The sequence below is a fragment of the Ursus americanus genome, chromosome 8 (assembly GCF_024610735.1).
Source record: "Ursus americanus isolate L20-20 chromosome 8, mUrsAme1.1.p, whole genome shotgun sequence".
Lineage (NCBI taxonomy): Eukaryota > Metazoa > Chordata > Mammalia > Carnivora > Ursidae > Ursus > Ursus americanus.
Window position 1 is genome coordinate 27,092,555 of NC_142134.1, and position 21,156 is coordinate 27,113,710.

Below are 21,156 nucleotides of genomic sequence, written 5' to 3' on the forward strand. Positions count from 1 at the left end.
AAAAAAAGAATAATGTAAGTGCTACAGCAGAGGTTGGTTCAAAGTACATTTGAACACTAACATTTAAATAAAGAAATAAGACCAGCCACAGACCTATTATTCCGATAAATCAAATTTCTCATTTCTCCACGTTCCCTTCCAGGCCTTGTACATATATACATGGTTTTTTTAATGCAAGCATAGTTGTACTTTACATAATTTGTATTCTGATTTTTCACTTAATGTGTTAAATTTATGTGTTCCTTTCCACAGCTTTTGTAAGACATTTCACTTTGCTGAAGGTAGGAAATACATCATTTTTTCCCTAGAACTCAAATTTTTCATGTCATGTACTTCAGCAATTATTCACCCATTCATTTAATAAATACTTTAAAGCACTTACTCTGTGCCAGGTACCATTCTAAGCCCTTTCATACAAAATGTTGTCATTCAGCTGAAGCTTTTCTCCTGGAGGGCTTTCTGCCTGATTCCTTCTCCTCCCCTCGGGAACACAGCCCCAGCGTGCCTTTGGAGGCTCGTGGGGAGAAACATCCCTTGTGAATTCTTTGTTCAAATTAGACATTTTCTTGGCTCCAGAATTTCCTCTTAGCCATAAAGTGATATTGACAGTCCCCACAGACGTGCAACTTACCAACTGCCCTGGTTTCTATGCCTCATGATTATGCTGCGTCATCATCTTGTGGGAGTGATTTGTGTTAAGAAGGCTGTGAAAACCACCCTGTTCCAATTGAGCGGCTTCCAGATGGGCCACCATGCTGAAAATGACATTGACACTGAGCGGGCAGCACCGTATAGTGGCTGAACGCTTGGGTGCTGCAGCTTGACAGCCTGATTTCCAATTCTTGCTGAGCAAAGTTCAAAAAGACCCCCATCTCTTAGCTGTCATTCCTTCATCCTTCCTACTTTGCAAGGTTGAAGGGACTACGCGGAATGAGGGGAGCCGAGCACTCAGCACAGTGTCTGGCACAAAGGAAGAACCCAATTTACATTAGCTTTATTGTTGTTGGTTAAAAGAGATCAAGCTGGAACTACACATATGTCCTACAGATGCCATTCACTGCAACTTAATAGCTACCAGAAAACAAAACAAACCCACAAACCCCAAGCCCTCTATCAACGGATGTGCCGTGAGACGCAGCTAGGAGTTTAAGTTGATATAGTTGTAAGACGTGTTTTTATGCCACGAAACCCCATGAGAACACCAGTATTGTCAGGACGTGAACAACACCCATATCCGAGGATTAGATTATGATATTCGTACATAAGTTAAGACTACTGACTTGACCTGTGATATATTTCTATCCTTGCAATAAGAATAAATGATTTTCTTCTATTGTGTGTGTTGGCCAACAAAACTAATCTAAACCACTGAAAAACATGATTCCAGATTCATTGTATGTTGGCACTTTGGAAGGGCTCTTGGCGATCATCTAGTCCTGCTCTCTTATTTCATAGATGAAACCCTAAGGAGGCCTCTTTAGGCCTTAATGTTAAGTGGGTTGATGAAGTTGGAGCTAGAAGACACTATGATCTAGTGCTGTTGCCAAACTCCATAAAGATTCTTCATATAAACAAAATCAAATCACATATGTTACTAACCCTTCCCTTAGTGCCAGATGAGCATTTGGGTCTCCAGCCATAGAACTTATCAGCACTGGTCATATGTGTCACAGAGGGACTCATCCATGCCTCCCAGTGTGCACAAACATGGACTTTTCTCGTGCTTAGCAAGAGTTTAAGCCAGGCATCCTCTATATACCTACTTTGAAAAATTATTTCTATATCCATATTTCGATTCACACAGATGCACCATGTCTGCTGACCCCACCTCATTTCTAGAGTCTTGGGACACTATTCATATTGCTTTTTATTTGTATTTAGCTGTAGTTAATTTATTTTGAAAACTTGAGCCACATGGAAGAATGGTATGATTCTCCAGTGAAAATGTTTCGAACATCCTCAAATGATGTTTTACCTACCTTACTCCAGCAACGATGTAAAGCTGCTTAAAAGGGAACGTAATATCCCAACAACAATGAAGAAAGCAAGCACAAGACAATAAAGTTTTTAAACTGGTGATCTGGAATTTTTTTCTTTGCGCATAATGAGGCCAGCTTCAACATATTGATTCTTGTTAATCTGATCTAATTTTAAGAACTTTGTTTTCTTCCCAGACATCGATTTTCACTCCAGCCTTTGGATCAGAAACTAAGGTCAGAGTAAACAGTAATATGAGGACTGAAGATGTAATAGAGCAACTTCTCCAAAAATTTAAGGTGATCTTTGTCATGAAGCTGAGCTGTAACTCTCTTGTATATAATTTAACTGTAGATACCTAAATGCACTCTTCTGGAAAAGATCTATGAATATGTAAATCTAAATTAAGCTGTTCAGTTCTGAAGAGCTCTTTCTTATGTATCTCACACCTTTTCATAATTGAGCCTTGAGAAATTACGTTATTCCTAGGGAGCAGAGGACTTTTCATGTCTAAAAGTGCAAAATGAAAGTGAGGAAACAGGTGGATAATTTGGATCTGGTTGGCTTAGAAAACATCTGACAACGAACAAATGATCAAATATGAAAGAATTCATGTTCGTTTATTTTTTTTCCTTTGACAGATTGAAAATAGTGCCCAAGATTTCGCACTCTACATGATTTTTGCAACAGGAGGTAAGCTTGATCGCTCTTCTTCATAGGATTCCGGGGTGTTGTAGTTTTCTGTCCCTTGGGAAGGCAGAGGAGCAGTTAAACCTCATTCTGTGGAAGAAAGAGAAGGAAGGAAGAAGAAAGAGAAAGGAGGATAAGAGGGAGGGTGTTTTACAAGGTTATTCGTATTTCACAATCTTAGAAGAAGATGACTTAAGAATAAGGTATTTTAGAGGAGCTTATAATACAAAAGAGTTTGCTTGTTGGCCAGATATTAAATTACCTGAATGGAAGTCAGAGCTCGGAGTTGGCAGGGGGTGGGGGGGTAGTCTGTGGAAAGTTCCCAAGAATTGTTATGCTTTGAAGTCCTTGATTTCTATACCTCTTACTTTTTTTGGGTTTCCTTTCTCATTCCAGCTCTTGCTGGAGTCATAATGCATACCATTTCTCTTGTTATTATCACTCTCTTAGCACAGTTCCTGCCACTCTGTAGATGTGTTTTCTCTCCCTCAGTAGAGGAAGTTATGCACAACTCGGTGGTTGGGAGCAGAAGGTTGGCTGCAGGACATTGGGAAGAGGCTACGCATGGGGTGCTGAGAGCAGGGATGAAAGAGACATTAGAGAAAAAGCTAAGGCAATACTGAAATGAAATTTTTGAAAACCCTGAAACTGAAAAACTTGTATGTAAAATTGTAGAAATATCTCCAATTACAGTTTAAGTGTCAGAATGTTTGAGCTGGAAATTGAACAGAATAAAATAATATGTTTTGATGCCAGAACAACTGTAAGAAAATGAAAATTGGGTCTTTAAAAATAACAAAATTAAAGCCCTTACAAATTGAAAGCTTAAAATATAAGAAATATAATATAAATTTTAAAAATTCTAAAGGTGTGTGTACATATCTATTTGTATTCTACTCATTTAGGGAAAAACTAAAAGCTATAAAATAAAAAGCAGAAACAGACTATATAAAAATGCAAAAGATACAAATAGTAGATTATGAAAACTATCAGATAAAAGATTAATACCTATAATATCAGAGTTCTTGCAAAACGATAACAAAAAGACAATTCAATGAGAATAGAACCCACAATGCAATTATATCTCAACTTTTAGCAGATTGGCAAAGTGTTTCAGAAGGGTTCTACCTATGTCTGGTGTATTGAAGGGCAAAAGGATATTTTCATGCAATTCTGGTGAAAATAAGACAGTCTTTACTTTTTTGGAATTCATTCTAACATTATTAACATTATTAACATTTACAGGGTACATATCCTTTAACCCAGCAATGCCACTGGTGAGAATCCACTCCACAAGAGTAAAAGGACTAGTACCTATAGATTTATGTGCAAGGCTATTTATAATGACAAAAAATTAAAGACAAAGTCACCTATCATAGGAGAATGATTGAATAAATGGTTATTAAGCAGCCATTAAACGGAGTGTGTTAGATGTATACCAGTTAAATGGAGGGAACTCCATAATATCGATTACGTGAAAAATGCAACATGCCCAAAAATGTGTATAATATGATCCCATTTCTGTAAAAAATTACAAATCTCATTTAAATATGTGGTACATAAGTTCATATGATCAGGGAGAAAGGTATGAAATGACAAATATTAAATCATGAACATCGATTACCCAGCTAGGGGCTTAGGGTGATGCAGAGAAGAGGATGGAAGAAGGAGGAACACAGAAGCAAAAAAAAAAAAGGTAAAACATTTTTTAAAACATGGCTACCGTAAAAATAGCAAGTTTCACATGACCATCTTTATGTACTGTGTGTTTATGTGTGTGCGTAAAGACGTATACTAAAGGATGTCCACACGGAGGGTGAGGCTGTTTGTCTCAGAGTTCTGGGATTCCAGGTGATCTTTACTTTCTGCCTGACACTTGTCTCCGTAGTTTCAATTTACAATAGCATGTGTGTTTTTTAAGACTTTATTGAGGAATAATTGGGAATAATCGACACATATAATTGTATACATTTAAAGTGTATAATGTGATGATTTGATATACATTGATATTATGGGATGATTACCAAGATTGAGATAATTAACACGTCCATCACATCACATAGTTAAAGCTTTTCATGTGTGTGCGTGTGTGTGTATGTGTGTGTGTGTGAGAATACTACTCTCAACAACTTTCAAACATACAATACCGTATTATTAACTCTAGTCACCAGAGTGGACATTAGATCCTCAAAATTTATTCTTCTTTTTTTTTTTTTTTAAGATTTTTATTTATTCGACAGAGACAGAGACAGCCAGTGAGAGAGGGAACACAAGCAGGGGGAGTGGGAGAGGAAGAAGCAGGCTCATAGCGGAAGAGCCTGATGTGGGGCTCGATCCCATAACATCAGGATCACACCCTGAGCCGAAGGCAGACGCTTAACCGCTGTGCCACCCAGGCGCCCCCAAAATTTATTCTTCTAATAACTGAAAATTTGTATCTCTCTCACCCTCTTTTCCCTCCCTGGCAGCAGGAGTTATTTTTATAATCAGAAAAAAAAAATGTCTATTTTCACTGCAAAAATGTAGTTCTTTAAAATTTTATCTGTAAAAATCTTGTTTTATTTTATTTTTGGTGTCAAAAATTCTTGTACACAAAATCCAGAACAGAAGATAATCCTAACTAGCACCGTTTAGGGATCAGGAACAGAGAAAAGAATGGAAGCGTTATTTTTTTGAAAATTTTTTAAGGTTTTATTTATTTATTTGACAGAGAGACAGCCAGCGAGAGAGGGAACACAAGCAGGGGGAGTGGGAGAGGAAGAAGCAGGGTCCCAGCGGAGGAGCCTGATGCGGGGCTCGATCCCATAACTCCGGGATCACGCCCTGAGCTGAAGGCAGACGCTTAATGACTGAGCCACCCAGGCGCCCCAAGAATGGAACTTTTAGCACAGCTTAGGTATTAATCTGGAAAATACAGACAGGTGCATTTTAACACCTTGTATCGACTAAGCCCATGATCCAAAACAGTGTTTTTCAAATTCTAGTGCGTTTCAGAATTACCTGAGAAGTTCACTAAAAATACAGATTCCCAAGCCATCCAGATTCAGGAACAGTCTGGGAATATGTATTTCTAATAATTATCCCAGAAACAAATTCATGAAGCAAGAAACTTTGCTCTGTAATATTAAGAACGCAACAAACTGACGATGCAAAACCAAGTTATTATAAGATGTAGAGGTCAGAAGAGGATTCTAGTGGGTTAATAAGATGAGCTAAATTATCAGGCTTCTCCCTCGCTTCAGAAATGTGGCGGAATTAAAGCAATGAACTCTGACTCCGTGGAAACAAGAATGAATAACATTACTCTAATTGTGCTCTCGATCCTCTCCAAGTCCCACCCAGGGGATGAGAACAGTTCTGATTCTTAGAACTGTTAAGAGCCCAAGGTGATTGATTTCATAAATGGCAATGTAGAAAGGACTGACTGGTCTACCCTTTTCCCCTTTCAGTCTATTTCAACATAGCAGACAGACTGTTCTTTAACAGTGTAAGTCAGACCATGTCACATCACTTCTCAAACCCTTAGTGATCTCTCTTCCCATAGTAAAGCCAGAGTTTTACGCTGGTCCCACTACACGTTCTCTCCAACTCTCTCTCCTTCCCTCATCTTCATATTTGCCACCCTGGTCCCTTGCTGCTCTTTGATAGCATTCGAGATGCACTGACCTGCAGGGTCCTGACTTACTTACTTACTCTGTTTGGGACACACTTCCTCCAAATAGCTGCATGGTTCCATACCTCATCTCCTTCAGTCTTTATTCAAATGTTACGTCTTCAGTGAGGCCTTTCTCAGCCACCCTATCAATAATTACATACGTGTTCCCTGTACACACCTATTTGCACATACATATTCTTTCTACCCCTTTCCTTGCTTTATTTTTCTTCTGAATACGTATCACTAATACATGATGTGTTTTGTTGGTTTACCTTCCTTAACCTCTGTGTCCTCCACTAGAATGTAAGGTCCGTGACGGAAGTGATTTTACTCTGCTTTGTTTTATAAAGTGCCCCGCACAGAAAACAATGCCTGAAACATAGTAGGAACTCAAAAAATATTTGAGGAAGGAGGAAAGGAGATGAATGTAAGGGCACTGTGTTCTGTTCATGTTTCACTTTGATAAAAATGAAACCATGGATGTGAAACTATTTTGACAGAAAGCTGGAAGTGCTTTGGTGGGTGGAAGTATTTACAACTTTTGGAAATTTGAAGTTCCGGGAATATAACATGTTGGAAGTTATTTTCTTTCGCATCTCATTATTATGGCTGAATGGATGAAACCCTCAGATGAATGAAATAATAAAAATACCTGTGATGTAAAAAACATTATGAATATATTTTTAAGGATGATCCAAGGGTTGGATTGGGATGAGAAACAAGGGGATCATTGAAGATGATTACAAAGCTTTGGACCTGAACAACTGGGAAGATGGAAATGCAGAAACTGAACTAGGAAGGAATCAGTAAACATTTGTTGAGTGAATGAATGAATGAATGAATGAAAACTTATAAAGAATTTTGTGGGTGTGTGGCTTGATAAAAGCATACACGGAACTGGAGATTTGTCCGAACGTCCGAACCAGAGGCAAGGCTGAATTATCTGAGATACGAGTCAAGTTGAAGAGATAGCAAGAGAAAGGAGTCCTTTTGTAGTCTTTTTCTTTGAAGGCTTTAATTTTAATTTACTGATTTGAATGAAGGCTTCCTGTTATATGTTCTTTTTAGGTCTTCCTCCAGTGTGAGCTAAAGAAAGAAAATGGATGGACGGCGTATCTTTCTTCTCTCTTTCCAGGACGGACTCCTGCCTATCGTTGATTCTTGTTTTCATTTGCAGAGCAGAGACGGCTGAAGAAGACAGATGTCCCGCTGCTGCATAGGCTCCTGCAGGGACCCTCCAAAGAGAATGCTCGCATTTTCCTCATGGATAAAGATGCGGAAGAAATTAGCAGTGATGTATGGATACTGTCACCCCGACTCTGTCTTTGCTTCCTCCTGACTCAGCACCTCTCACAGAATCTGCTTTCTTTTTTGTTTCATTTTGTTTTTTCCCTTTCTAGGTGGCTCAGTACATTAACTTTCATTTTTCTCTCCTGGAATCCATCCTTCAAAGATTAAATGAAGAAGAGAAGAGAGAGATCCAAAGAACAATAGCCAAGTAAGTCAGGAGCATGCATGCCGGGTGCCTATTCCTTTAATAGGCCCAGTGCACAAAATGTGTTCAATTTTGAATAGCTTTTTTTGTCCTTCTTATTTTCAGATTCCGTACAGAAAAGGCTATTATACTGAAATGCCTTCAAAGTAAACGCGTAGTAAAAACGGAGACAACGGTTTAGCAGTACAGGCTGCAATTGCTGCAACACTTCAACAGAATCAGAGGGATATTACCATTTGATGAATGCATGCCTTCGACCCTTGCATTCGTACAAATATATATGAACTTGAATCTGTAGGAAATTGAATGTTGAAAAAGCTTGTCTCTCTTTGAAGTGATGAGGTTAACTAGGGTTCACAGTTGCACTGAAAGCGGCTTCAATTTAGTTTCAGTAACTGAAACAAGCTTGGATACTGTGTATTCCAAATACTTTAACAGTAAAACACTCCATGAACTCGAATCTAAACGGTGTCTTCAGACGTTGTGTAACTTGAACTTTTTTTTAGCTCAAACTGTCAAGAGAACTGGAGCATCATCAACTGATCTCAGAAGTAAAAGCTGCCAGCTCTTGAAATAAAAGAGAAGCACCCTATCAAGGAATCGGAGGGGGACAGTGTTTCACAGCTCCTTGAAAACTCTTAACATCTTTACGAAATCCAGGATGGTCTCTAGATGGTCGGGGGCTTTTGGCTATTTGTAACATCAGAGCTATCTGTCCTTTGGGATGGAAAAGATTATGGGCTCTGTTAAGAAATCCAAATTGCAGTTTTCTCAACCTCAGCCCTTTATCCCCCCCCTGTTCTACTCATGACTTTCAAAAATATTCTTAAGCATTTTTAAAGTCAGTTGAACTAGTTTTCTTTGTTTTTCTAAACAAGTATACCACAGAGGCTTAATATATTTAATCAGCTGGACAAGGTTTGGCCCACAATAACCATTCATTGCCGAATGAAAACAACGGATAATGCAGAACTTGCAGCCGAAGGTAGGCAAGGAATCTGGAGTTCTGCTCTTTTCCCCCAAGACAACCCATTCCACGAGACAACCCTCAAGGTACTTAACAGTCCGCTAGAACCAATTTGAAAACAAACACTGAGAATGCCACAAGTATCATCTATGATTTTATTTATGAACTCTATATTAGAATGGAGTTTTATGCCACACTATTCCATTCTCTAAACTACGTCCATTTGCGTTCCTCATAAGCATTGTATTAAATTGTTTGGGTACATTACATGTACTAAGGGAGAAAGGTTGGGTGTCATAAGCCCAAGTTGGAAGATTCATTATCAAAATTAAAATGCGAAACCATTGTAAGACAAAGGTGTTACTTCTTAGTGTCACCAAAACCGAAACCTAAACCGGATGAAAGCGAAAGTGTACTATGACCTTTAAGTCCTAAGAAATCTTTTCTTGAGGAAAGCAGAGGCTTGCTTCATTATCCTTCCAGCTATCAGTTAATAAGAAAATGGTCTCATCTTTCCAAAATGGGGCAAATGAAATAGTTAAAATTCAGTATACTTATAAAAAAATTTTAAGTAGTGTCAAGTGCCTGCCATAAATGACAGAAGATTAATCATTAATATATTGAAAGTCTACAAGATGTGTAAGAAAAATACCAAGACGTGGAAAGAAAAAAAAAAGGAACCACATAAAAAGTAAAATCACAGGGAAGGAAATACAAATAGCTACTAAGTGTGTGTGAGGAGGGACTTGTATCTTAATGGAGATCAACTGTATTAGTTTGTGGCCAGTAAGGAGACAGAAACACAGTAATTTAAGCAGGAGAAGTTTAATATAAAGAATTAAGCTGTGGTGATAGGAGAACAGAAAGAAAGAGAGCTCCAAAGGATACCCTAAGACTGAGGAAGAGGACCCCAAAAGGGAAGGTTTGGAATCAGGGGTTCGGAACTCACCAGAAAGGCTGTGGTTGCAGCCCATGGTAGAGGAGAAGTTTGCTGCTTGCTAGCACCACAGTCGTAGGGCAAAGGAGAACAGCCCTTTGGGATGCGGAGCAGCTGGGGTAAGTGGGCAAGTGTGCAGAGGGCCTTGGGGGATTCTCTGCAGGCCCAAGGCCCAGGTCTCATAGTGTCGTGTCTGGAGGTCTATGGGAAGTTAGGGGGCACAAAGAATCAGGGGTACTGCTGCTGGTGTGCCTGGACTAGGAGCTAAAGGGGCTTCCTTTGCAGGAACCCAGGGCAATTCCGTGCATGATTTGGGCTGCAGCATCTCCAAAGCTGTGTGGGACAGAGGCTGGGCCAGTGGCTTCCTAGATGGCCACCCCCGGGGGCGGGGGAGGGGTGGTGTCTCTGTGTGAGCAAGCCCTGAATGGAGGAGGTGGAGCAGAGAGCCGTGATTCGTGCTAGGTCATTGACCTGGGCTCAGCTCCAGGTTATGCCACCACACACCAAATCAAAAGCTGGAGGAGGGGTTGGGGACACAAATGGGAAAGAAAGCTGCACCCTACAGGCAACTATCCTGGAGAAAGTACTCCGGGCAAAGCAGTGGAGGACAAAAGTCCACCTCCCAGAAGCCCTGACAGTCTGCCCCTAGAATCAGGAAAGCCCAAACTTCCTCCTTCAGTGTTTCTTCAGCGCCCTCTATTGACGAAGCCCGTCATCACGCAAAATGCAAAAGAAACACATTTAAAGGGTCCAAGTCCATTTTCACAGAACCAACAGCTATGAATGAATGTGGAGCCCAGAGTCAATAAAATAACTGAGATGTCAACAAAACGCAAGGTAAAGAAAAGCAAAATGCACTTTTGGGTCTATTAGCAAATATTACGAAATGATATTAAATACTCAACAAATGACAATGAGATAACCACTCCAACTACTGGTAGAAATACAAATGGCTATAACTTTTCTTGAAAGCAATTTGGTAGTCAGTTCATCCTATAATTCAACTTATAGGATCTTATAGTGAAATAATCAGGCATATAGAGACATTATTCAAGGATTATTGCTTATTATATTGCTATTGTCATAAATGGAAGTAAATAGCCTAAATGATCAAAAATAGAAAGAAAATGATTAAAGAAGGAAAAAAATTTACCCATAGAATGGTATGCAAATATTAGAATTATGTTTCCAAATAAACTTTCATTAAAGAAGAAAATTCTTCTTACATATCTAAGTAAGACTGTACATACAAATATTCAAAATATCTCTTATTCATAAAATATGTTTATGTGTGTGTGTTTACACTAATATTTGTACCTACACACAAACAAAAAACACATTAAATGTGGTTATATCTGGGTTATAGAATTATGGGTGAATTATTTCTTATTTTTCCATGATTATTAAATATTCTATAATAAACATGTGTTACTTTTTAAATTAGGAATAGAAAAGTTACGATTAGAAAGTTATCAACAGGGGTGCCTGGGTGGCTCAGTCACTTAAGTGTCCAACTCTTGGTTTCTGCCCATGTCACAATCTCAGGGTTGTGAGATGGAGCCCCACATCGGACTCTGCACTCAGTGCAGAGTCCGCTTGAGATTCTTTCCCCCTCCTTCATCCTCCTCCGCTCCTCCCCCTGCTCACGCTCTCTCTCTCTCTCTAAAATAAATAAATAAAACCTTTAAAAAAAAAAAAAAAAGGAAAGCTACTAACCAAAAGTAGCAAGTACAAGAAAGCACGGAGTTCTAGATGCAAAAACATCTGTTTAATAAGACATTAACTTCACTTCTTTGGTAGTTTTAAAATATATTCATAAAGCCTTTGATATTCCTCCTTTCAAGAGTAGGACCTAATACTCCTCACCTTGCAAATGGACTGGACCTAGTGATTCAATCCTAATGAATAGAGGAAAGCAGAAGTGACAGTGTGTGACTCTGGGGCTAGGTCATATAACATGTGGGGTCCTCCTTGCTCATTCTCGTGGACCATAGGCCCTGGGGAAAGCCAACTGCCATGTTGGGAGCAGCCCTGGAGAAAGGCCTGCATGATGGGAATGGAGAACTTTGCCAAAGTCAGCAACAACTGAGGCCTCCCAACCCCAACCAGATGAGTGGGCCTTGTGCTGGCTCCAGTCAAGCCTTCAGATGACATAGCCCTGTCTAACCGAATGACTACAACCTCATGAGAGACCGTGAGCCAGAAAACCCAGCTAGCCCCCTCCTGGATTCTTGATCCTCAGAAAACCTATGAGAAAAGAAATGTCTGTTGCTGCTAAATTTTAAGGTAATTTGTTACACAGCAATAGATAACCAATATAATTCCTGAGACAAAAATTTGTTCGGAAGCATTTTTGCATCATATGGGATATAAATTTTTGTCATAAAACTCTTTATCCTTGTTCTAGGTGGGTCAAATATTTCACTACCAGTTACACATTAGTTCAGATTCAATCCCAGGTAATGTTATACTTACTAATGGTAGAGGACCTGTTATATTCATCTTCGTATACTTCACTCTACTTAATGTTGCATCTGGTGTATAAAGTGTGCTTGATAAAAATCAATTGGATAAAAGACTTAATGACTTAGTGAATCAGTGAGTAAAAGAATGAGTGAATGAGTTATAGGAAATATTTTTTTCTAAAAATCTTCTGTATGTATGCCTCCTTTTCACAAATCTGACCCAGTAGTTAAAGAAATATAGAATCTTTTCGGAATGGTTTCCCCTAATTTGATGGTATATTTTATTATCTCTTGGCTAGACAAAATAGTTAGGCAGTGTTGCTATGGAATTTTGTTTAGGGCCATTAATGTCGGTTTCAGGAACTGAAGGAGAAAGAAGTCCATTTTCAAGGCAGTTGATGAGGTGGAAAAGATGGCAGGTGTAACTGTTATGTCGCTTTATCTACATGTGAAAGGGAAGGAATGGGATGCAATCAGGACAAAACCCTCAATGGCATCTGTTTGTCTTCTATTTTTTTTAGTAATAATATTTTTTTATTATATTATGTTAGTCACCATACAGTACATCCCTGGTTTTTTATGTAAAGTTCCATGATTCATTAGTTGCGTATAACACCCAGTGCACCATGCAATACGTGCCCTCCTTACTACCCATCACCAGTTTGTCTTCTAAATAAGAAGAGCTAACACCTATTAGATGGAGCCATTTGAAATTCTCAAGATTAAACCTACAAAAGCAGCAATTTCAGATTACTCACACTAAGAGCACTTGCCATTTGCCAGGCAGTGTTTTCAGCTTTACATTTGCTAGCTGATCTGGTGTTTATTATAGTCCCACAAAGATATGACCCTTTCAACCCAGATTTATAGATGAAGAAGAAAGCCACCCATGGAGGTAGGATTGGAATCATGCTCCAGAATCCGCCATCTTAACCACTCTAATCTATGACCTCACTCTCAACTACACTCCCTGGATCTGGCAGTGGACAGTTGACAATCTACTTCTGTGGACAATTGTGGGAGTTACAGGAAGAAATCATGCAAAGGCTGGCACTTTACACGTAACAAGTGTGATAAATCTTAGCTGTTGTTGTAATTAAACTACAATATGCCCCCACCCACCATGTATCCTTATCCTCCACTAGGCCTTACCGCCCACAACTACTTAATTTTTGTCTTAAAACCAGCCAAACGGAATCACTTGCTACTCCCCGAAACACCTCACAGCCCACCACATCTCTTTTCAAACCCTGGCGTTTCTAGTCCTTGGCCAGGGTCACTCCTTCCATGACTTTTCCTGGTCTCCGTGACAATGTGTGATCTTGGACTCCAGTGCATCACATTATCAGTTAGCTCTGCTCCTGGAAGCTTGAAATCTGGAAAGTTTGAAATCTGCCCTTTGTTATAATTCTTTATTTGTTTGTCTCTTGTATAAATTCATTAGCTATCTGGTTTTAGTATATTCATATTATGCTCTATTGCACCTAGTAGTGTATGGAATACATAATAACTTAACCGTTTCCTTGGATCTAGTTTGCTAATGTATATGAACATGCTGAAATCACTGGAATGAGGAAAAACTATTCAAAGTCAAGGGAAATGGGGGAACCTGGGCAGCCTCAGTCAGTTAAGTGTCTGACTTTGGCTCAGGTCATGATCTCAGAGTCCTGGGATCGAGCCCTGCATCAAGATTCACTCTCAGCAGCGAATCGGCTTGTCCCATTCCCTCTCTCCCTGTCCCTCTTCCCACTTGTGTGTGCACATGCTCTCTCTCTCAAATAAAATAAATAAATAAAATAAAGTATACTATAATGAGGATTAAATTTTTTCTATAATCAAAATAAGCTCATTTATTTCATAAGCACTAAAATATTACTGCTTAGTTTTTATTATACACTAAATTATCTGGAAAAATAATAGTAAGTCCAAATGATAAGTTCATTGTGTCATTTATGCCAAGATTTCTGGGGAGAAGACTACTATTACAAATCATCACTGAAAGCTTGAGTTAATAAACATTAGGGCCCCCATTGGGTTCCAATGTCAGCATCACATATATAGGGTAAAGATAAAAGTGGAGGGATGGGAAAAATGGGTAAAGGGGGTCAGAGGTCAATTAAAAAATTTAAAGAAGAGAGCACACATACAAAAAGGAATTCACAAATCTATATTAGAGAAAAGAGAGGTGAGAGAGAGAATGAGATGGATAGGAGAGAATGAGAAATTGAATGAACATGTGAGGAATTCTTCCAAGGCTGAGGCTTTAAGTTGCAGAGACGATGGTTAACAGAGACAGCACTAGATATTTGGTTAACTGTTCACAGAAGGAATTAGCCATTGTCTTCTCAATACTGTGAAGAGAAAACTGCCACCATTTGCAATGAGTGCTTCAGGAAGATTTCTCTGGTGTTGAGTTTTCAGATAATGATGTTCCTTGACGTGACAAAGGAGCACTAACGCACTAGTGAAGAGCCCAGTTTCTGGAGATGAATGATCTAGATTCAAATCCTGGTTCCAAGCCACCTGTGAATACTTGAGCAAGTTACTTAACCTCTCTGTGCACAATGTCTTGGTCTGTAGACTGGGAAGGTTAATAATTAGATCATCATTAGATCATGATGAGGATCGATTGAGTTTTTCCAGGTAAGAACTACAAGAATATCTGGCACGCAGCACATGCTAGCTGCTCCTTCTCGCGCCAGCGACAACAACAAGCCGGAAGTTGAGTCTAACTATGTGTCTTAGGACACCGGCTGTTGCAAAAGCAGACTTAACTGGCACGTAGGAGACAATGTATGGCCCACGGGACCTACCGCTCACCTCAGTCCTGACCTTTTGGAGCTTTGCTAGTAACTCAAAGACTCTTGGCAAACAGAATGTTAAATATTTTCTTGATTTCATAATGTGTTCAATGCCGTAGGCACGAGGCAAAGTCCTGATTAGTTCAAGTCTAACTGATGGTGAAAGAAAGAGACAAAAAGAAGGAAAGACGTGTTTTGACCAAGCTCCACCGGAAGGTTAACTTTATGAAGATAAGGATTTTGTTCTGTTCTGTTTGGCCACTGATGTGTCACAAGCCCCTAGAACCATGCCTCGTACACGGCAGACACCCACTAAAAATCTATTGGATGAATGAATACGTGGTTCCAGTACCTTCCCAGTTCCACACTTCTTCAAAAAAAAAAAAAAAAAGTCAAGGCAGTTATAAAGGTGACTCACTATAAACCACATTCCATCCAGTGCATCAATAATCATTTTCAGCAGTGGAATAGACAGAAACTTCAAAGCTACACTTGGGTCTTTTTCACTCTGGAAACCCAGCAGCCTGTTCCCAGCGAGATGTGGCAGCCCATTGCATCTACCTGAAGTGTTGAAAGGCCCCTTGATTTCATATTTCTGGTACTGCTCCTGAGAAGCTGAAAGCTTCTGGGAGAAAGGAAGAATGTAAACTTGTTGTATCGGGGTTACGGTAAGTAGATTTCTCTGCTAAGTAGAAAAGGAGAGATTTACTATAGCCTGGCAAGGACCCTTGAGTAACGTTGTGAGTGGCTGAAAAATGATGTTGTTGATTCGTATTTTGAATATTAGACATGTGTTTCATTAGTCATGAAAAATAAAGGCAGTTCTCAGCAAAGGCTCTATGTTGACATTTTCTGGACTCATTTGCTTCCCAAGAGAGACTGGCACTTTTCAATCAGTTTGGACCCCTAGAAAAAAAAGCAAATTAGTACATCTGTAAGAAAAAGAGAAACAAAACAAAGCATCTGAACGTCTATGATCCCCAAATAGAAAATCTTTAAGACTTAACTTGTTATATGCTTGAGAGGGGCTCTAATGTGCCCCTGGCTCAAGGTCTTAGAATTTCTCACAGCCTAGTGTCTGAGCTTAAGGACTGAGCTAACCGCAATGCCTCTCTCACTCTCAGGACCCCAGTTTTGGAATAAACAGAAACTTGCTTTTTCCTCACAAAAATATGGCACTCTTGCTATAGGGTAAAGATAGACAATGAACATCAGTGTCTCGTTGCATTTTAAAATTTCTCTAGGCTAATCCCATGTTAAATCATTATACAATCAGGTATAAGAACTCAAGAGGAACAAAATCACTAACATTGATCAGTGTCTCTACTGCTTTCATATATACTGGTGTTGACCTCTATGCTAAGTTCAGCAGTTTTCCCCAATTTTTACCTGTACAGGCTTTATTCAAATAAAAGTCATTTTGGAAGCCCAGAGATTGATTGATAAAAGTTAACTTGTCTTTAGTGAAGTGGGAATGGGACCCCTAGCACTCCATTGCTAAGCTTAGTGCTCACATACACACACACACACACACACACACACACACACACACACACACACCCTAGCTGATAGATGACTTGCACTCCTAAGAGCTCCTAGCAGCCTGTGGGACATGGTTAGAAGTTTATTAATTTAGTCCTTCTTCTGACCCTCAAACAGACCACACCTAAATCATCTAGAGACTGGAATCTATTTAAATTTGTTTTTAAAAAGAGCTCCCCAGTTTAAGGGATCCTCGTTTCTTTGGTAACCCATGACTTTTTAAATCCATCTTCATGGGAAATTTTCCCATAAGCTTAACCTCAAGACCCTCACATTTAATCTTCTTCATTGGCTCTGAACCTAACAAGAGTGGGGTAAGTCACATTTCTCCATATCTGTCCTTCCCGACTTTATTTCATAGTTGCTCAGTAAATTTCTAATTTGTAATGATAACAAATGTGGAGGCAGGGGGGACGTTTCTGGGAAAAGTAAGGTAGAAGAAAGGCATCAGAGAAACTACCATAATCATGAGAAATGTCCTTCATGAAATAAGGGATGATAACTCGACATCTTGAGGCCAAGTCCAAGGAAGACTTTGAAATATAAACTATGGACTCGTACGATGGAATGCGGAGAGCAGAGAAAAGAACGAGGAAACATTTTCCTTACACTGACACCAAATGAGTCACTCTGATTTCCTATAATCCTAGACATGTTGGTAGACCGCTATCATGTCACCCAACCTGAGACTTTAGAATAAACATTACCAGTCAATTTCTCCATATCCCTGTGACATGCTTCTCAATCCTTTTTTTGCTCTAAATACTTTCTGGACATAACAATTCGCCAGTGTCTTTTTAAAATGTATCGTCTCTCATCTCTCCCAAAATCCCAGTGCAATCATGGTAAAAATATTATTTAAAAAAGAAGAAAGCCTTATTGATGCTCAAAAGAAAAAAATCAACATAAGAGATATTGATGAACTGCTGAGAAAAAAGAAGAAAGTCATCAGTATGATATTGACCAATATTTTGAAGTACAAAAATAGGAGCTCAGAATAATTAAATGATATGTCACAGCAGTAAAAGACCAGAAAGTCACTGATTTCTGAGTTGCTTTTGGTTCTTGTCTGCTGCCCAGCCTGTTTTCAAACTTCCTGAAGACTCCTGTAGCCACCACTATCCTTTCAATAAACTAATCTTAGCAAGAGTTTGATCCTATTATTTACACCTAAAGAACCCCCATTGACATATCAGCAAAAATACTGTGCAAATACATAGACAAAATAGTATTTTAAAATGCAAGGACCTAGAAAGGTTATCTCCCAGGTGCTCATTCTGAACTAATACATACATACATACATATGCACATATATGTTAGGAGGGTAGCCCAGCAAAACAAAATAATCCAAGAAAAAAAAACATAAAATAGTATTTTAGATTTTACAAATAGTCTAATTTACCCAGGATTATACTAAAATGAGACCCCCTGTGGACAGCCACGAATCTCCTAGAAATAACTAGATCCAATTGAAAGATTAAGTCAGACCACTTTTTGATATATACTTTTAAGAAGACAGACTATTCTCTTAAAAAAGCTGTATTATTAAGAACCTGAAACATTTTAGTGGTATGATGAAAGTAAGTGCTTTATTTGCCAACATAGAAAAAGAAAGACAATTAGTAACTCCCCAAAACAGGAGGATATACTAGGGAATCATAGTCCAAACATGCAAAACTAAATACAAGTGGCATGATTTTCTGCAGCTTAGTAGGTAAGAAAAGAGATTTCGTTTAATCTCTACACCTTTTAACAGGGTAAGTCATTCTGTTGGTCAATCCATTCGTGGTACTGATATAAAAAATATTCCAAGTAAACACACAATTAAATATACCATTTAATGGTTTCCAGGTTTTAGCATCCACTTATGAACAAAGCATATGAACCTTATATTTAATATGCAGATAAATAAACCCAAACAATGTAGAAGTAATGGTATATATAGTTTAAAAAGAAGAGCTGGCAAGCAAGTCAAAGGAAGTTTGGACATGTTAACTATGCTCTGGAGAATCATTAGATGCCAAGTGGTATTAAAAGGCCAAGAAATAAAATATAACCAATAAAAGAATTAAAAATACTTTTAAATAAATTAAGAAAGTGTCTATGGATAGGGTTCTTGAAGTTAGCATAAGTACACTATATTCATCATGTGATGTTAATATTTTAAGAAACTGTTAAAGCGATGATGGTAATCACTGGAGCTAAAAGTGAAACTTAAAATTGGTTACCCTTGAATGGGATAGACCGGTGATGGGTAGTAAGGAGGGCACGTATTGCATGGTGCACTGGGTGTTATATGAAACTAATGAATCATCGAGCTTTACATCGGAAACCGGGGATGTACTGTATGGTGACTAACATAATATAACAAAAAATCATTAATAAAAAAAAATAATAAAATAAAATTGGTTACCCTTTGGGAACGGGAAATGCACCCGGCCCTTCTGCCTGAACTTTTTACTGTGTTCATGTATCACCTACATAATTTTCAAAACGTGCGTAATGTATTATAAGAAACTGAACGTAGTAACCAGGAATGACCTGATCCACATAGGTTGGGATTATCATGTTGCTTTATCTGGTCACTTTTTCTCCTTTGGAAACACATCCAAGATCGCGGGAGCTCTGATAGTAGACCCATCAAGTTGTTAAGTACAGACTACTTAACCGGCAGATCTTTCCACATGAACCTGTGTTAAGTCACGTCTAACAGTAGAACCTTGTTTTTCTTCCATTGTTAAATTTCATGTATTATTTTCAAAGCATTGTTTCAACCTGCCCACCTTTCCACTAATTCATGTTTACTTTCTCCTATAGTATATTCTGTTGGTTGATAGAGAAATCTCTCAGGCTATAATTATCCTTCCCCACTGACCCGGCAGAGAGAATTTCTGTGAGTCGAATTTTCTCCTTGAACTTGCTGATGTCTACAATTCATGTTATGATTTCATGAAATGTGAGATGCCTTTTCTTTGGGCGATCCAAATTCACGCTGTATAGCGGAGTGTCTTATTTTCTTTCCTTTATATATTTCAGTTGTACTCTTGCCAACATTCCAACATTGACTTTGGTCCACCCTTTTTCTCCTTAGAATTTCTCTTCTTAAAATATGTCTTCCATCTTGTTTAAAAATGCTTTATCCTCCCAATAGCCATAGTTAGAAAGGCAGTCTTCAAACCTGCCCGCTTCCTCTTTTAACAGGCAAAACAGGTTCACATAATCGACTATTAAAATCTCAGAAAAGAAAACAAAGAAAATGCCTGTAGGTCCTTGGAGCCGTTTGTCTTTTCTAGCTAGCTTGGAACATGCACGAACTGCCAATTGGCTGAGTCTCTTCAGTTCCGGTGTCTTGGTTCATGGGGGTTCCTGGAGTATCTAGGGATTATTCCTTCGCACTAAGAGTCAAACCTAGACTCCTTTGATAAATGTAGAAGCACGAAGACACGATTTCTTGACGGTAAGATTCTAAAATAGTTCGCTCATCTATTCCCACATTTTTGGCTAAGGCTGTTCATACACTATAAGGTTATTTTTAAAAATATTCCAGTCTTATCCTTATATTTAATATCCCGACATTCTTGCACTTTTATTCACAAGTATGTTATTTTCCAATTGTTTCATCATTTCTGCTATTGTCTTTGGTTCCGGCTTCTCACGGAGAGTTGGGCGTAGGAGATATGGGGAGGGGATGGGGAACAGTGTATAATTAGTCACTTGCACCTTAGCAAAGCGATTCTTAAAGCGGTCCCCAAATCAGCTGCGTCAGCAGCACCTGGGAACTTGTCGGAGATGCAAATTATCAGACCCCACCCCAGAACTACTCAATCAGACGCCCAGTGGGTAGAAAAGGCTGATTTTGTTTTAGTAAGCTCTGGAATTGATTCTGATGCACGCTCATATTTCAGAATCACAGCCCGAGAATAATCAGACAAGGGTAAGTTTGACCAAACTTTAGAGATAATGCATAATTACAGATAACAAGCATTTTTATCTGAAGAAGTAATTCTGGCAAATTTTAATTAACATGATATATTCTTCAGATAGCTTCTTTTTTCTCCCTTAATTTGGGGGAGAAGTCCTAAAAGAAAGTAGAGAGGGGAGAGGAGGGAAGGGGAAAAAAATTGGGCTTTCCAACCATTGAGTTAAAGATTGCTGTTAGGCAAAAAGTGTGGGGAAAAAGCACGCAGAAATCTTCCTGGCGTGCTATTCACCAATAATAGTTTAACCAAGTGGTATTCTTATGCAGGAGCGAGAATACTTCAAGAAAATTCCCCTGGGAGTTCGCCGGCAAGGCCCTCCTTCTTCAAAGTGTTGATCTGTGTGGCTATGGGGTTGTTAGGTGGAAACATGTTTTCTGAATGCTTTACAAAAAAGCAAAAAGGCCTTAAAATACATAAATAAATAGACTCTCACATAGGTGATTACTTTGATTTTGTGTATCAGCGAGTCTGAGAGTCAGTAAAATTTTTCTGTGAACAGCCTGATAATCAATACTTAGGGCTTTGCAGTTCATACAGCCTCTGTCACAACTACTCAGTCTGCAATTTCTTAATGCAGCCGTTGTAGACAGAAAGCAGCCGTAGACAATATGTAAATAGATGGGCACCACTGTGTGTCAATACAACCC

General features: G+C 38.8%; 2 protein-coding genes across 8 annotated transcripts in view; one reads left to right on the top strand and one right to left on the bottom strand.

Moving 5' to 3' along the window:
• The window catches only part of RASSF6 (Ras association domain family member 6), a 50,141-nt gene extending 36,479 nt beyond the window's left edge, over positions 1–13,662 (top strand). For 4 of the 5 annotated variants that reach the window (XM_045789503.2, XM_045789494.2, XM_045789509.2 and 1 more), the window contains 5 exons: positions 2,175–2,276; positions 2,619–2,670; positions 7,500–7,618; positions 7,723–7,820; positions 7,923–13,662. In XM_045789503.2, coding sequence (XP_045645459.1) covers positions 2,175–2,276; positions 2,619–2,670; positions 7,500–7,618; positions 7,723–7,820; positions 7,923–7,998 — 447 coding nt within the window. In that variant the 3' untranslated portion in view covers positions 7,999–13,662. Of the gene's footprint in view, positions 1–2,174; positions 2,277–2,618; positions 2,671–7,499; positions 7,619–7,722; positions 7,821–7,897 lie in introns of all 5 variants that reach the window. The other variant, XM_045789514.2, reaches the window with a different exon arrangement.
• Positions 2,664–21,156, bottom strand: part of LOC123787051 (alpha-fetoprotein-like) — a 54,850-nt gene continuing 36,357 nt past the window's right edge. Inside the window, exon 12 of one of the 3 annotated variants that reach the window (XM_087864084.1) lies at positions 2,664–2,757. In XM_087864084.1, the coding sequence (XP_087720210.1) occupies positions 2,746–2,757 (12 nt within the window). In that variant the 3' untranslated portion in view covers positions 2,664–2,745. Of the gene's footprint in view, positions 2,758–13,998; positions 20,178–21,156 lie in introns of those variants that run through there. The other 2 variants (XM_045789481.2, XM_087864083.1) reach the window with 2 other exon arrangements.